The sequence below is a fragment of the Anopheles ziemanni genome, chromosome 3 (assembly GCF_943734765.1).
Source record: "Anopheles ziemanni chromosome 3, idAnoZiCoDA_A2_x.2, whole genome shotgun sequence".
NCBI lineage: Eukaryota > Metazoa > Arthropoda > Insecta > Diptera > Culicidae > Anopheles > Anopheles ziemanni.
Window position 1 is genome coordinate 32,603,510 of NC_080706.1, and position 24,051 is coordinate 32,627,560.

A 24,051-nucleotide genomic window follows, 5' to 3' on the forward strand; every position below is an offset into this window, starting at 1 on the left:
AATCGTTACAAATGAAAGCTAGGAATGTATCCAAGAGATATGGGAATTCATCAGGAAAATCCTATATCCATTGAAATTTAAAACATTCGTTTAGCACTTATCTAACAAATAGAGATTTTATAGCACTTCATAAGAATGGACATTATTTATAATAAATCTGACAAAAAAAACTGGAAAAAGTCTGAATAAAGATAGCAACTTCTAGACTTCTAGAAAACATTCAATTATAATTAAAAATATGCAATTTTTAAATTTGATTTGACGAAGCATAAGCATGAATAAACAAGTAAAAAACCAAAAACAGACGCAACGAAAAACACAAATCTTTATTGAGATGCCTTCAGAGAATTCCAACAAAAAGATTGAGCGAAAACTAGAAAAAAGTGAAATATTCAACGCAATTCCTGAACTTATAAACAGCAAATAGAAAAAAAGCAGCGTACAGAATAGCGTAATCATAAACATGCAAGTTTCATCATTGATCTTTCATGTATTAAAAAAAATGCTGGGAAGACTTGCTTAAAATATATTCGCCAGAAACTTTCATACAGTTTTTAACCTTACTATCACATATTTTAAACTGCAACGTAATTTAATCACGTCCACTGTCACGTCCAGGCCGAAAAATTGGCGGTAGCATTAATAATCCGATAACTTATCACGGCCATTCATCCGACAAGAGCCCGATGGCCGCGTGTTCCGCGATAAGCCTAATGCGACAAATTATGATCGTTGCCGCGATGAAAGTAATGCTTTCTTACGACCATTGCCACCGCAAGCTGAAAGTCTTTTGTGCGTGAACCTTTCTGTTTTTTTGGGAGGTCTAACGAATATGTCGCCTCGAAAAAAAGGGAACAAAACGAGAGTCCATCAAACTGCTTGCCATTGAAACGCTCTCCGGTTTGCCTTCGACAGTGAATGCTCCACACATAATTAAGTATATCGAAAATGATCGTAAACATGACAGGACAAACTGGTCGGGTCCATTTATGTTGTGAAATACCAGCGGGGATGACGACATTTTTGGTGGTCGATTGGCAAAACTGGTCGCAAGTTTTCGCTCATAGTTTTTGTTTTTTTTTTTGAGCATTTGAAATGGTTAAAAAAAACACTGTATCCGATGGATATTGTTATTTCAGATCGAATACAATACACTTATTCAATGTCTTCATTTTATTCGACGGATACAAAAATATCTGTTGGATTAAAACAATCCACGCAAATTATTTATCCGCTTAAGACATGCTCTGTGCTTTACTTTCAACCAGCAATGGAAGATTCGCCACAATACAACGGCAAAGAAAATTTACCCGTTTGAACAAAAGAAAGTGCAACCTCGTCGCGTTAACGTGTAGGACTTTGGGGCCGGATTTAATCGCCCCGCAAACGCACACGCTACATGGGCCCATAATTTATGCCAGCGTCTTTTGTCCTCGTGAAAATTCCTCCTCCACGTGCGATCGCGATCAGTTCGTGGTGCAATTGGAGTGAGCGATACCGTCCCGCCACACGCCCTTCGTCTGCGGGAAAGTGCCCTAACAGCGCCACATGCGTGGACGTGCATTTCATTTTCGATGTTGGCAATGGGTCTTTTATTTATTTATGTTTCCCCAACCCCCCTCCACCGCTGCAAAGCTCATGCACTTTTTCGTGTCATATGCTGCGAAAGCGGAAATAAATAAAACATAAAAATGCAACGAAAGGCGCAAAGGAAAAGGCTCTAATTTATGGTCGCTGATTCGTACATCCCAAGCGACGATTGCGCAGCACAAAGTGAAGCACCACGCTGCTTTTCAAGATGTTGTTTTTGTGTTCTGAGCACCGATATAAAATTTACTGTCGCAGCTTGTCTACGAGACAGAGCGATCGGTATCACGAAAATAAACGTTCAAACTCAAAGACGTCTTATTTAAAAAGTTGCTGGCAGGCGAGGGATGATTATAATGATAAATCAATAAAAACTATATTTTTAATCGTCTTGGCAAAACATAAGCATTTTTTCAGCTCCCAGAAAACATCAAACCCCATTTTCGTTAACAAATATGCACACATTAAACCGTAATCAGCTAACGAGGTACGTCTTCACAATAAACTCCAAAAGGCCAAATGCATGTTTTAAAATTAAGAAAGAAGGGCTAAAAACAAACACAAATTCGATGAACATTGCATACATGAATATGTTTACCCTCGGGGGTCAAATCCGTAGCACAAATTTTTGACGGTGATGATGGGTGCCGAATGGAGACCCCTCCAAAACCGAGCCATGAAGCTAAAAACCGAATCGACCGTTCCGATGGTGAAGAAAAGCTCCACCGTGAGGGAGTAAATGTGGAAGGGAAGAGGGAAAATTTGAGACGTCAAAAGTATCCAAATATTATAACACAACGCACACGAAACAAGAACGAAAGCTGAACATAAAGGTAAAGCCAACCCTTTTAGAGCACACCCATCTCGTGGCCGTATTTTGTAGGGCTTGTATCACCCTTCGTTCGTCTGCTTATCTGCTTCCAGGCCATCTAGAAGAGCGAAAGTCACTGACTCCGTGCCGTACTACGAAAGGGAACGCAGCAGCATGCATCGGACGCGCATGGATCGCGAAACGGTTAATCATAGTGCCCTCCGGGTGTCTCCGGGGTTGTCCTGGAGTTCCGGGGTTGTACCAGGGGTGAACAGAAGGACCGAAACCTGGACCCCCGTCGGTGGAGCTGTCAGAACCGGACCGAACAACGGAACCGAATCGGACGCGAGCTGCGTCGTTGCGTAAGGAATCGGAGGAGCCCACCGAAATCGTTAAGTATGTTTCATTTTATTCCCGTGATTTTGTGTTGTTGAGCCTTTCTTTTTTTAAATACGAATCACATGTGGGTTGGTTACCTTACTCCCTTTCCGCGGGCAACCGTCTCTTCCTCTCTCTCTCTCTATCTCCCTCTCTGTGCAACTCACACCACAAACATGCTGATTATTATTATTAAAATCGATATTTCCAGCGTCAAGATTTATGCATCCCACAATCTCGCCCGCTCACCCTCACCGCTGCATTGGTGAGACCCTCCCTGGGCGGTTCCCTAGAAAAATGCAACGGCACATCGGGCCGTAACGAAACGGTTGCAACACCGCAAACCACCCCTCCACAAAACTGGCTAAGAATCGGGTGGCAACATATTGATGCATAATCGGTGGCGATTGTTCGGCGAGCCATCCTTCCGCCGGTCCACAGCAACACAATCGATCGGCCAACAAAGATATCCCAGCGCGATAGCGCGCCCGCTAATTACACACGCTGAAAATTGGCTTTAATATGTGATAATGGCGTCCATTAAGGGTTAAATTTATTTGCCTGGAAAAAAAGTCCAATCCACAACCGGTAAAGGGCGAAGCCCCGTGTTGCTGCGCAGTTTTCGGTGGGGTCGAACTGTCGATCGATCGAAGCCAGCCGTCGGTCACTTCAATCGGTGCAAATTACGGGATTACGATGTGACGGAAGGATTACTGTGCGCCCGATTCTGTACCCTTTCGCCAAGCCTGAGCCAAACGTCGTGGTTGGTCGTTTCGTTCTAAGAAGCGATGCAGCGAGATTCTTATCGCTGTGGTTGACATGCAGCAATTTTGGGGTTTCCCGAAAAATCTAATTAAAATTTAATAGCAAAGGCGTTCCTTGAACGATTCGATCAATCTGAAACATGGGCGATACACGCGTAAGATACTGAAGATACCATCTTGAAGCTCAAATTCCGTATCCCTAAACTGGTTAAATGTTAACCCATAATTATCAAGCATAAGCAAAGAACCAAACCCGTTTCTCCTGTGCGTCGGGCAGGTCTTTGCATGAAGGGATCAACTTAATCGCATGTTTTATTCAATACCTCCGTTTAAAAACCTTGAGACGCTTGACCACGACCATCCGTCAACTTGCCCTGCAAAAGATCACCCAGGATCCAACTGACAAGCTGCAGGCGGAAAATCCACCACCCACGGCAGGCAAAAAACCGGCAGCACACAACACCTATCAATCCGGTCAACTTTCGAACAACTCATATCAGCGATTCTCCGCCGGCCAGCCTTGATCCAGATGGTCGCTGCATGGCGTGAGGAATGCTGGTGCGTTTCGTGATAGCCTTTTTTGGGTTCTGAACGAGACGACCAAAAAAAATGAAACCCCCTGCAACAATTTACGGTGTGAGTAATGACCACTCATTTAACCATCTGCCACCGGTAAATGTCGGTTGGAGTGAGGGAAAAGAACCCGATTTCAACGCCAGCCCTTGAACATTTACGCACAAATCCTTACGCATCCTCGTTTTTGCCATCGAGTCGTATCATTGTCAACATAGGTCAGACAACAGGCAAAGGTAAACGCTCGCGAACTATTAATTTACCATGTCACGCGGTATGATTTATAACAGAGCGGAGACCGCCCGAACCGATTCGTTTTGCCTCGACCACGGTGGGCCACCACACCGTGAGGTTTCGCAAAGCCCATCCACGGACGAATGCAGCTAGACGCGACGTTTTTTTTTTTTTGCGATACAAGTAGAAGGTAGAAAACGAAAAGAAACGATACATTTGAGCCCAATCTTTCATCGACAGTGACATCGACGCGGGAAGAGCGCAAACTGGAGATTTGTGTGCGACGTTCGTCGCTTTTACTTTCGTCGAAGTCTTTCGTTGTTTCGTTCGCTGCCAAACGGGCAAACCGAGTACCAAACGACACCGCGCACTCTTCGCTTGTGTTTGTTTGCTGTTGTTGTTGTTGTTGTTGTTGTTTTTTCTTTTCCGTGTTGTAATTTCGTCTCCTCTTCCACTTTGTTAGTTCGTGTAAGGTCATAAACTATCAGGAAAACATGTGTTTCGCCCGGGTGAGCCGAAGGTGAACGATGCGATGGACCGCGATTTGCTGGCCGTTTTTGCATCGTTTTGCTATTTTCACTAGCTTTTCAGTCGCGTTCGCTTTCCTTTTCGTTGCTCGTGCCGCGGATGACTCGTTCGCAACGATTAATGATGGTTGGCTGGCGGCAGATTGCCATTGAATCTGTAGTAGGGTAATGTTGGCGACATGGCAGTGACTTTTAGCACTACAAATCACAGATTATGAGTTGAAGGTACATATTCAAAATCGATGTTACGAAAGGCATTCAAATTTAACATCAAACAAATTTTGGAAAGAGAAATAAGCTTTTATAAGTAGAAATATCTTTCCAGTAAATAAAAAAAGGTTCTTCAAACACAAAACAAACATTGCTGATGAACGCATTACTCATACGTCTCGGAAAATCCATTAGCTAAACTTTCGCAACCGGCCCACTGCATAATCGATTTCAATTAAATCGCCATTAAATCCTCCACTCGCGGGAACGAAGAAAACGAAACAACCGATGTGGAACACCAATGCCCGCACGCCATAAGTGCGTCTGGTTCTGGATTGACAAATCGTTCGATCGGCTTACAAGGGCGAACCCTGCACCCTGTGCCCTATCTGCCTCGACCGATCGGGCACCGTATCAGTTGTGCGCTATCGAAAACATTCATCAAAACATCGACCGATCGGACGCTATCAGGGGCTGATAAATTAACACAAATCCAAACAGATGGCCGCAGCGACCGGTGAACATGTGATTTCGTACGGATTTCGGATTCGGATCGCACAGTGAGTGTCTCGGTGCGGTGCGGCAATGCGCTGGCGGGATCACCTTTCCGCTTGCGCCCGAGCCGTTTACTCTTTGACACGTTAAAGCAAACAACAAGTCAAAACCGAAGCTGGCGTGCTGCAATGGCAAACCGGTGGCAGCACTAACAACGACCAACTCGAAGTAAAACATACACACGGTGAGGAGAGGCGAACTCGATCGATGCAAGAGACTGTGCAGAGGTGAAGACCAAAGTGAAAAAAAAATCGTATTATTGCAACTGCAACCATCGAAACGCTAGGTGGGGGAACTTTTTCTGCAGCTCACTCAAGGAGGAAAGAAATTCAACCCCGAGAGGGCACAAAAAAAGTCGGTCGCGTGGTTCGATCTGGTTCCGCCCCAGCAGGCAACTTTGGAGATCGAGTAAACAGCAGTCAAAAACAAAAACAACAAAAAACAGGATATGATAGGATGATCGCAAAAAAAGCTGGGGGTGGTTTTATTTTCACTGGAAACAAGATGAAGAAACGAAAAAAAAACAATTCGCAAGAGTAAAAAATCACTAAACGACGTTGTCGGATGAGTTGCGTATTTGCATGCACTCGAATGGCATCTTAAGGCGAAACCACCGCAACGGTAACGACCATGACAGCGTGCCGGCACGGGGCCAACGCCAACAACAGATGGTTGCTCGGGTGGCTCGTTTCGATGCTGGAGTGTTTTTAGAAAATTTGCCATCCATGGTGTGCCGACTAGTCGCTATAGCGTTGGCGTCGAGTGTCCTCCAATCACAGCTCGTGCCAGTAATTAACCGTAATAGCACTTTTTTGCAATCAGTTAATTGATTTCTCTCTGTCTCGCGTTGAGTTGTAAAATTATTAAGAAAGCGAGCCACATTTTTATCACTTCTAAGCGAAGTGTTAAATGTGATAAATATCAAATTAACACACGAATTAATAAATATTACGTTGGGCCACTCACTAAACGATCGTTATGAGAAACATCGTTCGCCGACGGTAACTCCCTGCGGTAGAGTTACAGATGCACCGAATGGGCCATTTGTGCCTCCAAACACCACAACCGTCCCCTACTTCTCCTTCCCCAAGGCACTCCCTCCTTCGGCAAACGTCATTATTCTCCCTTTCGCTGTCTATCAGCGGCCATTACTCTGCAGCCGCAAATTATAGGCTTCCTAAATATCAAAATATTAGTCAATTCTGCAGTAGGGCACACTGTAGCACGGTTGCAGTGCAAAGCCCTGGAGAACGAAAACAGTGTGTGAGAAAAAAAAGGCAACCTAGAAGAATGGTTTCGCCTTCACCACCGTGCATCAGCTGAAGGGAACTGTGTAGCCTCCTCCGCCAGGAGAACGGCAGGAGAATGGCGGTGAAAATGAAATCGAAAGTAGGTCTTGGAGATGTTTCAAACTCCGATCGGAAAGCGGCGGGACAGCTAACGCTACCGTCGAATCGCGAATGAAATCCCGGTGCCCCCGGGGGGAAGGGTTGTCCCGGGCTCGATTTTTGTTATTTCTATTTTGCTCCCTCGTTTTTTTTTTTTTTCATTCCACAAATCAATTTCTTTGCACCCCAAGCGAATGCCAAATCAAGATATCTCCTACAACGAGTGGTTTTTGGTGCTAACGAGAATTATATCATCAATATCGACATATCGGGAAAAGACGGGAAAGAGGCCCCAGGAAGGGGTTTGTGGGTCGCGGGATCGTGGATTGTGCAATCGATTCGCCCGAGTGCTGGAGAAATACCAACCGTCAGCAGCTGACCGGTGGTGATCGCCGAAATGACACGACGCGTCGAATTCGCGCTGTCGGTGGTTAACGTTTTCGTTATGTCAATGAACGCTATCAAACTCGAGCTTGATCAGTCAATAATCAGCACGAAAGACCCAATGCATGTGAGTGTTTTCGCTCGGTCATGTTCACAGTAACCGACACGTCATCGTTGCAAGATGTGAAACATCAAACGAAACATTTATAATCATCGTAAAACATGTACTACTGCGCTTAATCAAAAAAGCCTGAGAAAATAGAACATCACAAAGTAATTGTAAGCTTTCAAGAAACACGGACAATTAAGTTAGCAAAATTGTTTTATTTGAATCTCAAGTATTGACGAGAATTCCAGAAAAAGAGATTCAAATCCTATATAAGTGAGTAAAAGAATTGCCCTGCAACAAATCCCAAATAAGGATTTGAATCTCTGGTTTCGGTTATTAAAGTTAAAGAAGTTATTTGTGGCAAGTATTAACTCTTTTACTTACTCATTTATATTCAAGATCCGACTCTATTTTACAACATATAATGCGTGAATAAAAGAGTTACTAGTCGCCATGGGACTTGGATCTCAGTTTTGTATTTGAAACCTTAATTAGAAATTCAACATGTCTTTGGTATTCGTCTTTGCTGCTCAAAAAACCCAAAAGTGTTGCTAAAATATTATTCCCCTGATTCCATCATGGGCATTCAGCATGATACAAGTAATTTAAAAGTGTTATTATTCTCATCCTTAAAGAAACGTATTACATGAACGGGCCCAACGGAATGCGACCCATTAAGCCTCATCATATTAAGCGAGAAAAATTGAACTCATCCCTTAATGGAGCACGTACCACCATGGTGTGGTCATCATCTTCCAGCAATTCTCCCTTTTGGGAAACGGAAAACTGAAACATTACCTTCCAAAGGCGCAGGCGCAGACACGGGAGCTGTTAATTATGCGCGGATAAAATATCGCTGCAGTCAATAACAGTCGCAAGCAGCCGTCGTCGAAATAAACCATATCCTTCACATTAAGCTGCCTCGCATGAGCTTCCGAGCGTTAAATGCCACCACGAAGGGCCGGAAGATCACACATACACTGGGGCGGGAGTGACCGAAAGGGGGGTTTTGGCACTTTAAGAGCAAACATGAGGTGAACAGTCGTCTCATTTAATATCTGCGCGAAGATGATCCTCCAAAAGGGAGTTATTATTGTTTTCGCCCTTTTTTTGTCTGCACTTCTTCGCCAACATCGAAATCGGTTCCACATGACCATGTCGTTAACCTCGTAACGCCAGCTACAAACTGTGGGAAATGCGGTCCCGCTCGAGGACGGACGGGATTTTTCATCCTCCTCCCATAACAAGCCACAGAAGCCGAATCGGCCCGGTCCGGGTCAAACGAGCTCCAGTCAACGAGGTGGTGGTTAGTTATCGGCGAAATTGAATCCATTCCCGTTCGGGGTCACGATGGTGTAACTGATAACGATGAAGGCACACCCAGTCCCTCGCGAGCCGCCCCGGTTTTCCTTTCCGGTCCAATAAAAATTTTAGCTGGGAAAATACAAAGCATAATGCCAGCCAACAAACAAGGACCAAGGAGACGGTAACGAAAAAGGCAAAACCACTTGCCCTCACAGCGGTCGACCATTATGGAGGAAAACAGGAAACGCAAACCCCAAATAATATTGCCAAAAGCTTTGCCCCACTCTTCTCGTTCACTTACGTGAAAGTAATTTGTATGATTTCCTTAGCCCTCGTTGCGGTAACGATTTATTACTCCCGCGAGGGGCTGTGTTCTTTGTTGCTGTGGGTATTGGGATTTATTTTGCGCAAATTGGTTTCGGTTTACTGCGAAACAACCTTGTTTAAAACAAGAAAGACTGCGTGTATCGTTTAATATTACTTCGTGATTTGCGACATCAGAAACTTGACCATCTTGTTTGTAACTTTTCCCATTTGATGTGTGAATTTTTGATAACATTTTTATCGTGCTCTAAATGCATGCATGTTCATCCGAAAAAGCCGTCCCCGTCCGAAGCAGCAACATGTTCGCAACGATGGACAATGCACTTGACCATAAATTGAAAGCTAGCGCATGCAGCTTTCGCCATCGACATAATTTTGGGCATGAAATCTCACCGGAATGTTTTTTTTTTTGTTTTGTAATTTTTGCACAACCGTAAATAATGTACACCGTATGTAAAGGCGAGGAGACTTCAACCACGCAACCGCAGCCAAGCGACGAACGTCCAGGATGCGATCAATTTACCCACCCCGCCCCTCACCATCCTGGCCCGGTTTTTCGAGGGTTTCGCGGTTTTCGGTGACGCTTCATCGGTTCGTTGAATCATGCAGCATCTTTTCCTCCTCCCTCCCACCCCTTGCCACCTTACCACTACCGAGTATGAGAACGTCAAGGATGGTGGTGCGGTTTTTGGCGAACTGATTCCTTTCCCGAACGCGCAGAACATGCACTCGGCTGGCTGCTTATGGTTGAGACCGAGACCGAAACCGGAGCGGCCGGCATCGAGTAACATGCATTTCGGCGGGGAGGAAAAAAGCAGCACCACAGCAGGCCAATGGCGAGACCATGCCAAAGCAAACCGTGCCTTCACACGGGTCTCCACCGCACCGCACGACAAATTGCATGTAGCGAAAAACAAAACCCCCACAAGCCCAAAAGAAAAACGCCCCGGTAAATGTAGCGCTTCGTAGGATCTCGGCGTGTGCTTTTGCAATCGGAAAGTATCCCGTTGTCAAACTACTGGCACGCAAAAAAAAAAACGAACACCAAATACAAGTGTGACTAATTAATTAGGAAACCTCACTTTTTTTTCTGCCGGGAACGATCGCGGCTATTACGTTACTTTAAGGCTCCGCATGGTTCCTCGTTCGAACTCGGATTTTAACACCAGCCCGGGCGGCGGAACCAGAACGAAACGGAAGCAGTTTGGGACGCGATGGGTGCGCGAAAACGAGGATTACTGTTTCTGGCACGAATGGCACGAAATGTTGCTTCTGGGATTTGGTCTTTAGGTAGGTTCAGCTGGTCGAGGCCCCCGATAATGTGGCGTGCTCGGCCCAATTACTCCCGTAATTAGTTTCTCGTTGCAAAGAACGTGTGTTGGCCAAATTGTATGCATGCTACCGAACGGTTTTCACTCCTCCTTTTAAATGGAAGCATATCAACTCAAATAACACCGTAACAAAATGGATAATTTGTGCATAACTATTTCGCAAACATGCGAACTCGCAATAGGATCGAGAATTTGTGAGGCGCGTTCTCGGGGCTCACTTCCCCGCTAAAGCGGCCATTTTCTGGCGGAGCGGATTTCGTGAGTGACATTCGTGTGATCGAAGACCTCGCGAGTCGCTGGTTGGCAAAACAAAACCGGCGATCATCGCGCTGGAGCCGTCGAACAGAGCGATCGATTCAGCGCCAGATTTGACAGGCTAACGGGAACGGAAACAACGGTTCGCCGTTGAGTGCTCTTAGCTCATCAGCCCATCGCCGGGTCGGTGCTTCGACCGTCCAGTTCTCGAGAGGGCCCTTGCATGGGTCCGGCACCTACGACGACCCGCTACGATACTTTTGAGGATCGTCCATCAAACGCTGACCGTTCTTCTATCCGCCTTTGACGCAGTTCTTTCACTCTTTTTTTTCGCACCGTTTGATAAATGATGCGATAATCTCATCCACTCAGCGCTCAAGTCCTACGACAAACCGGCAGGGAGGGGTCCAAGCTGAATCCAATTAAAAACTCATCGCAATCATCGCCTGCCATCGACGGTTGAAGGCCCGGACCCGGGAGACTACTAATGAGATTCAAACGATTCATTGTCATTTTGTGGAACGCGAGCGCAAGAACCCTCCGATGAAGTGGAGAGTTCCTTCTCTAGAGCTCTCGTCCACGAAGAGTCTTCCCGCGGACTCTGGCGTCTTTAGTCGGCATTCTCTTCTAATTACTAGATGACAAGTGCACGCCGCAAAAGCCGGTTCGATCTGAACAGAGCTCTTGGGTGGATCCGGTTGACCTAATCCCGTCCATCTTCTGGACATGGTCGATGCCGCCAACGCCGACATTGGCCGAAAACAGATCAAACGCTAAATTCGCCAACGCATCAATGGACATAACGCTTGTTGCGGAATCATCGTTGCCATTAGACGGGTTCACTTCCCCGGCGGAAAACATGTGCACGTTCGGAGGGTATCGAATGCCGGTCGGAACGGTTTGACAAGCGAGCCAACTCATCCGCCTGCCAATTATTAGATTCCATCCGTATCGAATTCGGTGAAAGCGTTGAGGCCCAAAAGATTGGCGACGTTTTGGCAAGTGGGACGCTCGCCAGCTTCCGTTCATATAGCTTGAACATATTTCCTTTCTAAAGTTCCAACCCAGAGTGATGCTTAGTTCGGAGGGATACATGTGCAGCTAATAGAAAGAAGCGAAGCACAACTTCCTCACAGGCGCTGATGGCGAAGAAAATGGACGGTCCCTGTCTGCGGCGGTCAGAAATGGCGAATATGAGCGTCGCCGTCGCCGGACGCGATGATGTAGATAAAAATTGACAGTTGTTTATTTCGCGGGAGGAACGCCAAAAAGGCCATAATCCGGGAGTACGCTTCGCCACAGCTCCATGCCCATCTAAGGAAAGATGCCGTGCACGATTGATCATTGTGGAAGAGTCCGAGGGGACAGTTGTGTTTACTACCCCAACTCTCTCCGAAACCCCCTACCCCCTCCCGACACTTGCCACACCTTGCCACGTTTGATGGGGACAAATCAGAGATCGGGAGAGAAAGTTTTCGGAGCCCGTCAAATGCGATACGAGTTCGATACGATCGCGCGCATTACAATATACTTTATTTCCTTTTTCTTGCTAAACTCCCTTCATCGTCCTAAGCCGCTAATACCTTGACACTGAAAACGGACTTTCAATGGCGCTCGGAGCCGGACCTAGGCATCGCTGTTGAGGGGTGACTATCTGTCGATGCAAATTCATCATAAGAGCCCGGCCCGGGCCGTCTGTCAGCGGCTTTCATAATCTTAATTTGGGCACTATTTGACAGCTTTAAGCTAGTATTCGCCGCTTAATTGTCGTGGACTGTATCGTGTTTCATCTGCGATGTTCGCAGATAGGCTAAGTGATTGTTTAAAATGTCTCGAAATGTCCACTTGGATGTGCGAATCTGATGCGAACCCACTGGGTTCGGAGCGTTCCCTTTCCGGCTTTACTACCGGGTTTCGTGCTCGCATAAGCTTATTAAAAAATAAATTGACCTTTTACACCAATTAAGCGGGTGCTTGATAGCCAATCGTGCCCGGGTTTTTAAGCACTCACAATCATGAGAACCCTTTCTCGCGCGCGGGATAAAAAATGAAAAACCACACCTCCGAGCGGAAAAGTGATCCGAAACGCTTCAACGCTCGCAACAAAAGCGCCATAAAGTAATCCAAAACCGCCCCCCACACACACACGCACGCGTGTTAACGTCCACCATAAATACACCGTTTATAGTGACAATTATTTCAGCGTTTAATATTGAGCTAAGTGCATGTTTCGGACGGGCCAAATAATTTTACTACGCGACCGATCCGACCCTGCCGAGTTGATTTTATTTGTGTGGCGTCGTTGTTGGGTTGTGTTTTCGTTGTATCACACGGCGCTGATGCAAACCGAAAAACCCGAACACTGTCGTGACCGTGAATGTGTCGTCGACGGTGGGGAACTATAACAAACATCATTCGTGGAGAGGAAAGGATCCCGACCCAGGCGCAATGTTGCAACGCACGCACGCTGCGTTTTCATCTTTTTCCCTTAGCGCATGGCATTTACTGTTGCACTTGCGCAGGGGTTTTAAACGCCGCAGTTGTTATCTTCACTTTTTTTCACCTCGTGTGTTGCGGGAGGTAAAAGTGCTCATATTTTTATCTCGTCTTTCTTAACTCTTTCGGACTTGTTTTCTCGTCCCATTGGATTGGGGAGCTACGACTGCAGCTTCCACCGAAGCACTCGGTTCAACAAGCCTGAAATCTTCATCCGGCCTCGCTCGGTTTGATGTCTTTTGTGCGAGAGGAAATAAAAACAAAAACAAGACCAACCTGTGTCGCCGTTACTGAGGGGGTTCTTTTTAACTGCCCCTTATCACGCCGACTCGAATATCAAACTCGTGGTTCGCTAAGATGCTGTCCAAGACTGGCTGTAAGCGTTTTGCTTTTTACCTTTGCTTTATATTCCAAAGCACTATCTCCGGGACCCCACCGAAATAAAAAGTGGATTGATATCGTTTATTTGACGATCTACTTTTCAATTACGGACACTCTCTGACGACGGTCCGGGAAGTCCCGGTGGGAAGCGAGCTCCAGAGGCAAACTTCGATCGCAACCATTCGCTAAACCCCCCAAAACAGCGGGCGCAAAATTAACCCACTTAAACCGATACGGCGACGATACGATGGTGCTTCCTTTCGCTTCCAATACGTACGCCATCTTTATGGCGATAGGTATTCGACCTTGTCGACCTCCGGCGGTCGCGCGATTCGAGTTCGATTGAATTTTCACTTCAAAAGCTACCGCCATTGGACGTTTCAAACGGTGGTGTACGGCACGGAAACCAACCATCAACCGTTATGTCAACCCATTCGATCGGTAGAAGAAATCGTTCTTGCGAGCGGTAAATAAATGAATAAACATCGCAAAGCAAAAACGGTTTTCCAATCGGAAGCTTTTGGGGTGAAATTTGTCTTGCGATATAAAACAACATCGCGTACGTTTGGCAGATTGTTTCCTATCAAATATTGATTCCGCTCCCGTTACCAGACAACCGCACATTTGGAAAGCAATCTTGTCAACCACATCGATCACCAAAAAAAAAACACACACACACATCCGTACCTTTAACACAATTTTCCCTTCAAGTAAAATCATAACGGGATCCTGCAAGACGTCAGGAGAAAGGATTCGCTCCCCCAAAAAAGAACTCTTTCGACAACACGCCCGGTATTTCATTTCATAAAAATGGTGACCCTTTAATGGGCCGCGGGACCGAGCGAGAAAGTCACAATACGGCGCAAAGTCCTACCCGCGCGCTTTCTCTTCATTTCCATCCCCGGCATTGGACAAAAGAAAAGGATGCTCGATTTTACTTAAAATAACCGCCGCATTTCGGAATGTAAAATTGTCTTCTTACAGCGTTCCTCTTGTGTAAAAGAGGAATGAAAATAAAACCACAACCAATCGTTAACAATAACCAAACTCGGCCGAGAGGGGACCTGAACATGGGATGGGTGGGTGTGCAGAATGCGCCCTCATTCGCTGAAAGGTCTCGGTAGCATCGCATTGCCAAAAACGACGACTCTCTTTTCCATTTCGGTAAATTAGTTTCTTCATTATCACCTTCGCATGGATTCGAGGGAGGGCAAAGAACGGCCTACCCACTACCTGCTGCATTTCGATCCTGCGATCCCGAATTATGACTTACGGTACCAATTATGCCGGAGGATTTTTGAGTTTTTCGTTTTAAGCAAGTGCATCCCCCGTTTATTGCATGTTTTCTGAGACGCGAAACGTTCACTTTTTGCGAGAGGGATTTTCTGTAATGTGATCAGTTCGGAAATTCCTCCCAACATTCGTGCTACAGGAATCCGTGGCAAAGAAAGGAGATGGAGCCTTTTTATTTAACAGGGTTGCAGGAGAAAGACATTTTGAAAATTAAATGTAGCTTTCACTAATGATGATGCGCTTTCAAGACATAAACCAAGAGGAACTGGTCAGCTCAAAATAATTCCTTTCTCAAGGTTAAAGGTTGTTTATCGCTGGAAAAATCATTTCCTATTTCTACCGACGAAAACAACGTAGGTTACGATTTCCCCACCCCAAACGTTGGTGTTTAATGAGAATAAAACTCATGAGGCAATAATCCTTTTGTGGAGAAATACTTCTCGTACGTTTGAGCCGTACCGAAAAACGATTTTCTCCTGCGTGCAAAGACTTGCTAATGTAACACTCCCCAACCGTTTCTATCAGCAAACGGGAAGAGTCTTACAACATCGTACGAAGATCGAAGACACACATACACGGCTGGTGTACTACACACGGAGACGGTTTGGGGCACGTCATTAAAACGGCATCCTCACGACACTCGGGTGTCGAAAGTTCGTCTTCGAAGCAGTCGCTTCAGCGTTTCCCTTCGGGCGTTTTCTTTCCCTTTTTCCCCATTTCTTCACCACGCGCGAGGACGAAGCGACTGTTCCGGGTTCCATTTCTTCTTCTCCTCCCACGAGATCACGAGAAAAAACGATCGCTCGCCGCCGGCTACGACGCAGAGGTGCCAGGGCTGCTGCGGAAAGATCATTGTTCGCATCGATAATTATGACCGGAAGGTGAAATGAAAGTAATCATACGCGCGAACCAGCGGAACCCTCCACCGGGTTGATGGGCTGGGTGTGGGAAGCGATGGGGGGGGGGGGGGGGGGGGGGGGGGGGGGGTGGGGGGGGGGGGGGGGGGGGGGGGGGGGGGGGGGGGGGGACTGCACCGGAGGGAGACCTTTTACTTTCCACGGCAAACGCCGTCCCAAATCACAGAACAGAGTGAGGAAAACAACGCGCACCAAACGCCGCTCGGGACGTTCCGTTCCGGTCCAAGGGATGACGATCGATGAAATCGATCCGCCAATGACCATTAGATGGTCGCGGCAACATGGAAGCGCGTGTTCCTGCGGCGTGAACATATGGCGAGAGGCGAGCGAAACCCCCTCGAGCGGCCCAGACGCGACGTCTCCGGGTGATGGACGAAGAATGGCCGCCAAAAACCGAGGAAGAAACCCGACCAGACAAATGCCTCCGAAGTCTTAAAGGAAGCGTGCAGCAGAAAAGCTGCAGCTGCCAGTGGAGGAAAACCTAGCCGTTTTTTTTTTACTTTCTTGCATTCTCGTGAACTTTCTCGTGGTCATTACGATATTTTCATCGTTCATTAAGCGATCGCAGATTGCGACCGGAGTGCCGGACGTGCCGGAGGAAGGCCGAGATTTCGCTCGCAGTAGGAGGAGTTACTACTTCCAGATAGCCCAGTCCAGAGTGTCCGAGTGTTGTGCGCACAATACGCGTCTCGAGAGTCCAATTGTAATACGGATCGTGGTTCATTTTCCGGACATTTCAACATCTTTATTTCCGATGAATAGCGAGACGCTTGTTTCCCCCTTTTTGTAGTTTCCAAAATGGACGTTCCTCGTCGAAAGTGCCCCCTTTTTTATTACGTAAAGTTTGTATCATTCTAACTTACCTTGCTCCGACCAGAAGTTGGTCTCCAGAAACATCGATCAGCATGCGGGAATACGACGTAACGTTTGGATCCGAAAACCGATTGGCAGTAACCATTAAATCTGTGGGGAAAGAAGAGAGCAACAATTTTGGTTTTACTTTGCACTAAAAATATGAGAAGATAATGAAATTTATCATTTTCTTCCATTTTAATAAGTTTCGTTAAAAAATAAATTCAAATTGTCCTTATTCATTTGTTGTTTTGTCACCTTTTCTTGTATTTTATTCCCATTTCTCCTCCCATAATTAAAGAAACCTTCTCATCAACTCCACATTGGGTGATGCAAGGACCATCAACACCTTGAATGCTGGCCTCTGCCATTTTTGGGATGGACATCGCAAAACTGTCCAACAAAGAAACAATGATCAACAAAAGAAATGACGCGCTTTCCTCCAACCCAATCCGTGGACATTGCAAAGAAACACAAGGTGAGAAAACTTGTACAAGCAATTGCTAAATGGAATATGTAATATCTTTCATTTCCGCCCTCGGTCCATCAACTGTTTGTACAAGATATTACGGGACTGAAGGCTTTTAGCAAACTTCGCAATATTGCCATGCCTGCACCGTATGGTCGCAATGGTCGTAAAGATAAAGACCCTGCATTGTTGTAACAGTCTGTGATGCCGACTCGCAGAGCTTTTGCTGCACTCTGAGCAAATATAGGGGAAAAGTTGTCGGCAATGGCCACAAAACCAGGTTTATGAATCATTTTAAAAACATACGAATGGTAAAATAAGGAACAAGTTGAGGAAAGAAAGAAACTGAAGCTATCCTTAAAATATTTAAAGATTTCTTGTCAGTTTTTGAAACTGTAACAAATTGTAAGCCTTCCTGAAATCGTGGATTAAAACATTCACCAAATAATCTGCAATCGGTATTTCTGATGCAATTTATTTGTTGCAACAGTGTCACTAACCCATTCTCAGCCACTAAACTAAACAATAGAGAACAAACAGCCAAAGTCAGGGCTGTATTTTACGGTCAGAACTTCGTAATGTGCCTCCAATGACCATTAATAACAACGAGCGAGCTGGTTAATGGCTGCCGTATTACTGTCCATTCGTCCATTCTCTCAAACTACTCGTGCCTTTTTTCCAACAGTGACACACGTTCCGTCGCCCTGCGAAGGGCTCTCGGTATTGGTGCAATTGCGCCCATCAAGATTGGCTCATAATCATAAACAACGTTCAGCCATTAGATCATTTGTTTGTACATTGAGGACTAATTATTTCTGCCCGCTGCAGGCAAGAACTTTGGGCAGGAATGAGAACGAGCATAGAAGAAAACGGTTCCATTTCGAACCGGTAGCATATAACCTCAGCTCACACGACTTGGAAGCTGGGAACAAGGCTGTAAGATGGAACGGGGTGTAAAGCGGGAGACAATCGACAAGTTCGGCGAACAGAACTCGAGCGGAACCGCGAGCACGAAAGCGGTTCCAATCCTCCAGGTTCTACCACCGTCGACTACTTTTAACGGCTGCGAGGTGTCTTTTAGAAATCGATTCGTACATGCCCTCAGCGGTCCTACTAACAGCTCCGTTCAGCTAGCAGGCCGGCAGTTGCATAAGATTTTATCAATTTATTTAAATTGTGCTCTGCCAATCCGTCCGAAGCACACGCTCACACAATAATCGCCCTTTCTGCCAGCAGCCGCCAACTCCACGGCGTCGGAGAACAATGGCATCGAAGGGTCGACCGTGCCGGTGACCGTGTATAAATTATGGTTCCAACGTGCCCTCCGTGCCGTAGCGAACCAAAAAAAAAACACACAGGGATCTGCTTGCTCTAAAAACGAACGACCGCGGAGAACAAAACAAAAGTATGTTGGCTTGCAAAACCAACCAAGTTGGAGTACTTATGCCAGCTTCAGCGACACAACGGGGTTTGCGATAGAACGAAAGGACTGAAGGACTGTTCGGAAAGGGGGTAGCATAAGGATCCTGTAGACAACGGGCAGGCGGCTGGGCGAGGGAAAGATCCAACGCGCTGTGACGACAATGACGACGACACGATCATGCTACTGCAGTTATGATTCGGTAAACTATGCTTTCGAAACACTTCAGGGCACAGCTAGCATTGGGTTTTGCCTTTGTTCGATGAGGTCTTGGAGGAGTTTCAATTGTTGGAACTAGGGGGTCAAACAAAAAACTCAACTGAAAATTTCCACCACAGAACAAGCAAACAATTGAAGGCGTGAAGTTTAATATAAGAACATATAAGATCTTGAATTTACTGGCAACAGAAAACCATTCGTCATAAATGATTATATAATTTGAGATAGGAAAAATCACATAAAACTTATTCAATCAGTTTCGTTCCATTCCCATCCATGAGCATCTGAAAACAAACCATCGCAACGCCGTACGAGACGCCGACGACGGCTCGCTTGTTTCAGCATTAATTTATGGCTCGTAGTTTACGAGATATTTTAATTACGCCTGTAACTCATGCACTCGTTTAATGCACCATATCGGACGCATTCGTGCGCGATACGGTGTCGCTTTGAGCAGAACCGTTCCTTCGCCACATCTGAGCTTCGTCCGTCGACGAATCCGAAACGCTGGTCCTTATGCGACAACATAAGCGACACACGCGAAAGTCACGCGAAACCGCGAACCCGTAATGCTAGGCGGAGGAAAAATAGCACCAACGTAGAAAAAAAAGGCTCTCAAAAAGTGAAGGTGGTTTACCGTTCCAATGGCTCCGAAGACGCGGATTCGAAATGAATCCCGAGTTCTTAATAAAAAAACTCAAGCTTCAAGCAAAAGGAAGAAACAAAGCAAAACCACATCCCGCCAACATTTGCCAGCCTCCGCAGAAAAGAAAAAAACCGCGAGCTAAGGGAGGATTTTAATTGAATATCGCAACAGTTTGTCACGCTTCGCGACGTACGGCCACCTTCCATCCGAAGTCCCCCTTCCTATGTGTGTGTGTGTGCATTCATTTTTTATTTTTCCTTTTCTAACATCAAGCCAGCGAAATAATTATTCATAGCTACAAGTGACATTATTTGTTTTACACCAACGCCAAAGCCCACCTCTTCACGGGTGGGAAACACGATTTTGCACTTGGATAAAATTATCCTTTGCCGAGGGCAAAACGTTTAGAAACCGAACTGTCTTTTGAGGGGAAGATCGAAGCACTTGGATTGGAACCGGTTTTGTCGATATCTTATAACATTAAATCATATTTGTTCATTTAAACGAATCTTTAAATGCTATGAAACACAAGTTTACTTTAATGAGTTTTTTCCTACCATTTTGAATGATTCACCCAAAAATATCAATGCCGGAAATCTAGCATCAAGCTACCCGCAGCAAAACAGATCAAGATAAGCACGACAACATGAAACAAAACTCACGCATTTTTAAAAACAAGATAAGAATTAATCGGTGGGGCGCTTTGTAACGATTTCCAACATTGAGGTCAGCATAGATGGGTGAGTAGTACCTAAGAACTACCGGTCTTTGGAGGTCGCAATCGCTAGGTTTCAGGACTTGCACTATCGATTATCGAAATACCACTCTCTGCGATAGACGAAGCGAACCTCACACTGGACAAGTGCATCGCAACGCGGTGCGTGCTTAAAGCCCTGGAGCGAGATCCCTACCTATGCTTCGATAAAAGCATCCAATTAACACCGCTCCCGAGGATGAGGTAGACCCTCAAAGCTTTTCTCCAGTTTTTCCACCACCTTTTGGAGTCCGTGGGTCCATCTTCCGAGTGGATACTTGGCGACAAGTGTCCGACCACCGTTGACCTTACAAGGAATGCAGTTCCTCAGTTCCGCACCGTCCAATTTTCCTGCTAGTATTTTCTTACCATCGCCCGATCAAGCGGAAAAGCCATCGGTGCTTGTAAAGAGGTCGCATCATATCGGTGAGGAAGGATAGACTGGAGTAGCTGTCCTCTTCACAACCGACTGGTCAGGTTTCCCCGCGATCGATGGACGGCCGGGGAAACGAGTCCCGGACTTTTTCGTAAGCAGATACCTACAGTAAACCCTTTCCTCCGTGGTGAACTGCAGGAAATTGACCACCGACTAGCGACTTCTAGGGGAAAGCCGTGGTTCACGCGAGTGGTAGAAAGGAGCGAAGAGTGAGAGAGTGAGAGAGCCCAGACAGCCCAACGCAAGACACAGTGGTTGTCACCGTCCATGACCAAGATGACCGTAAAAGGAACGCTCGGTTGTCAGGCGCACAACAACGCGGGAAAACGCAACGACAAAAAATGGGATTAAAAAGAAACACGAGCTGGCCACAAGCCATCACCTTCCACTTGGCCGGCACTGGAACCGTTGCGGAGCGATGATCGAGCCCGCGAGACTTCTAGCCTCCGAAGAGCGCAAAGCCCTGCGCAAGGAAAAACCGTCGATTCGATCGCGTCGACTCGAACTCGAAACTCGAAGGCACGCCGGGGGTGACATGAAAAATGAAATAAGTTAATTAAAGTGTTGGCACAAAGAGTGCGATCAACCGAGGAAAAAAGAGCTCACCCCACCAACACCGCACCATCCAGCAAGGATCAAGAGTGAACGTAATGAATCCGCACCGACCGTACCCCAAAAAAATTGTAAGACGATGCGTCTGCAAGCGTGGAATCTTGCCCCCAAAGCGTGGTGGATGTGCTCCAGTTGATCGACGATCGGTTCGTCGCCTGCGCCAACCTGCGCGAATCTTAAGCCAAATGTCCCCACAACCGAAAGATTAAGCAGAAAAGTGAACGTGCCGCAAGGGCGATTTAAAGCGCGCGATTTAATGAAGTCATTCATTGGGGATTTCATTTCATTTTTCTCTCGTACCCCACAAACGGCTTAGGGACCATCACCGAGAGCAGCTTCCACGACAAATAAAATCACCGTATTCACCACGAACCAATCAGCGTAAAACAATGGCTTTATGGCACTTGTTCAATCGGGAAACACAATCATTCATGCTGTCACAAGTAATATGCGCCTCGCGTATGAGAAAATAAAAGAAATGCCAAATGAATCCCGAGATCACTTCATTTCATGCGAAAAAACAATGCACATTTTTGCAAACCGGGAATAATGAAAGGGTGACCTTCTACCAAAACAAGCAGCGAAACCGAAAAAGCCGCGAGCGAAATAAAAAGATGCAACGAAAAACGCACCTTAGCGTGCGCACGCATAGTGCATTCGGGCACGATGGGAATTTCTTTTGCTTACTTTTCCACCCCGATTTTCCGAAATCTCACCGCCGAGGTTTTGTTTTCGTTCGTTTTCTTCACTTCAGCAGCGGGTCAACCACGCTAAGTAAGATTGATTTCAATGAGCAGTAATTAAATCGTGTTCAATTATCATGAAAACATCTGTTTAGTGCAAGTAGGCGAACGACTCGGAATGCTCGGTTGCTGTCGGCTGGGAGTTTGCCGCCGGCTCAAGGTCCTTTCCGGGGTTCGGCCAGGGGCGGTTTTCGATCGGTGGCGGTGTGCAATTTATGTAATTCATCATCCCAGCCCCGAAGAGAAGCGGAAAAGAAACGCGAGCTGGCGAAAGGTGGGAAATGTTTTCGCCCGATTGGTGATTGGTGGCGCAAACGTCGAAAGTCGTCGTTCGTTTCTTTCGCCGGGAAGCGACCAAAACCGCGGACCGGTTTCGGACCGATGCCCTCTGGCTACCGAAAGAGAGTTTTTCCCTCCCGCCGATTTGTGTATGGGAAGAAAAATGGGTCACACGCCAACGTTCTGAATGGAGACGTTCTCCGGCCGAATAAGGATGGGAACATTTTTTGGTAAAAAAAAAACCAATGTCGCGAAGCATGGGAAGAACCGCAGTCTCACGGGTGGAGGGAAGAAAGGTCCTGGCCTTCCAAAGGAGCACCCCAACAGCAAACCCCTCCTTTTACCACCGGGACACTTTCTTCACCTCCATAATTGATTGCACATTTATGACCTTAATTTTGATAATTTAATTTTTACTTCCCCGGTAGCAATCGCTCTTCCATGGTAATTCGTGATTGGACATGCTTCGGACACCCTTTGCAGGGTAGTTTGGTCATTTTATTTTTTGCGTCACTTTACATGCCACATCTTCCCGCATTATCATTCAAACAGTCGACACGAGTGGTGCATGGGGATGAAAAGAAAATTACTGACCACACCGCATTCCCGTTAGCTCCGGAGCGGGAGACGGCTAAAGGGGAGGAAAATTATACCATTGCATTATTATTTCCCACCATTCACACACCCGAGCCAGCACACACACACCCCGCAAGGGCGACCGCGAGGAAAGGTGAGCTGATTTTTAAATCATTTGTTTGGTTTAATAATTCCCCTTTTCGCAGTCGAAGGGTGTTGCCTCCAAGGGGTTACGGCGTTAATGCAGTTTGTTTGTTCTGCTGCTGCGGATGCATTCCTTCACCCTATGCGCGTAATCGATGTGGCATCGCAACCTTGAATGAATCTGCTCCCCGAGGAGGCGCAAAGGGACAGGATAACGAGAAAAATGGCATCCTTCAAATAAGTATGCATGGTCGTACGGTTGCATTGCGGTGCATGGCAGAAGAAAACTCCTCGTTTCACCGAACGCCTCGTTTGCTTCGACGTCGGTTCGATGGCAAGATCGGATCTCGTGAATTGACTCAAAATCTGACCATTGAAGGAACGCTTCTGTTCGCCCTCGTCGTCGGGCCCGGTTTGTTCCCCCGGCTGGGAAGGCGCGTTATCGCTCGCCAGCACATGACGGACGTACAAATTGACAGTTATACGGCCATGGTCGGGCAGAGAGGCAGAGGGAGGGAAAATCAAGATCGGGATCGCACACTGCGCATGTTTCCATCCAGGTCGCTCATTCCGCTCACGTCCGCCAGCGCCAGCGAAGCTATGGCTTCCCTGTTCCACCGAGCGGTAGCTGGTTCGGAGCCTGAAATCGCGGGAAGGAAGGCGGTCAAATGGGATGGGAATGGATGTGTGCAGGTAGTGTGTTGTGCTTCCGCGACCGGTTAGAGGCATCGATTTGCTCGACGATTTATCCCAAGCAATCGATCGATCCAACAATCGGTGGAGCATAAAGCGGTGGGAGGGTGTGCTAGAGGGAACGAACGAAAGGACCGTACTCGCACATGGAAAGGTGGTTCGCCATCCAGCATCCGAGCAGGGAAGAAAAAAAAGAAACCGTAATCTCTCGACATAAATCAAAGCAGCAGCTATATTATGCGCTGTACGTGTTTTGCACATACACACGTTTTGCGTTTGGAATACACACATACAGACACACAAACACAACGAGTTGCAAGGGAAGCAATCGCACACACCCGATCGTCCAACATCGCTGCAACATCCAGTCAAATTTGCAATGAAAA

The 24,051-nt window shown here is 46.5% G+C and overlaps 2 protein-coding genes across 6 annotated transcripts in view; both read right to left on the bottom strand.

Annotated features, from left to right (window-relative positions):
* The window catches only part of LOC131288364 (semaphorin-5B), a 72,715-nt gene extending 55,935 nt beyond the window's left edge, over positions 1–16,780 (bottom strand). The window contains exon 1 of the mRNA XM_058317489.1: positions 16,686–16,780. Within this exon, the coding sequence (XP_058173472.1) occupies positions 16,686–16,780 (95 nt within the window). The remainder of the gene's footprint in view (positions 1–16,685) is intronic.
* Positions 1–24,051, bottom strand: part of LOC131288370 (protein krasavietz) — a 340,776-nt gene that overhangs the window by 206,662 nt on the left and 110,063 nt on the right. The window lies entirely within an intron of this gene.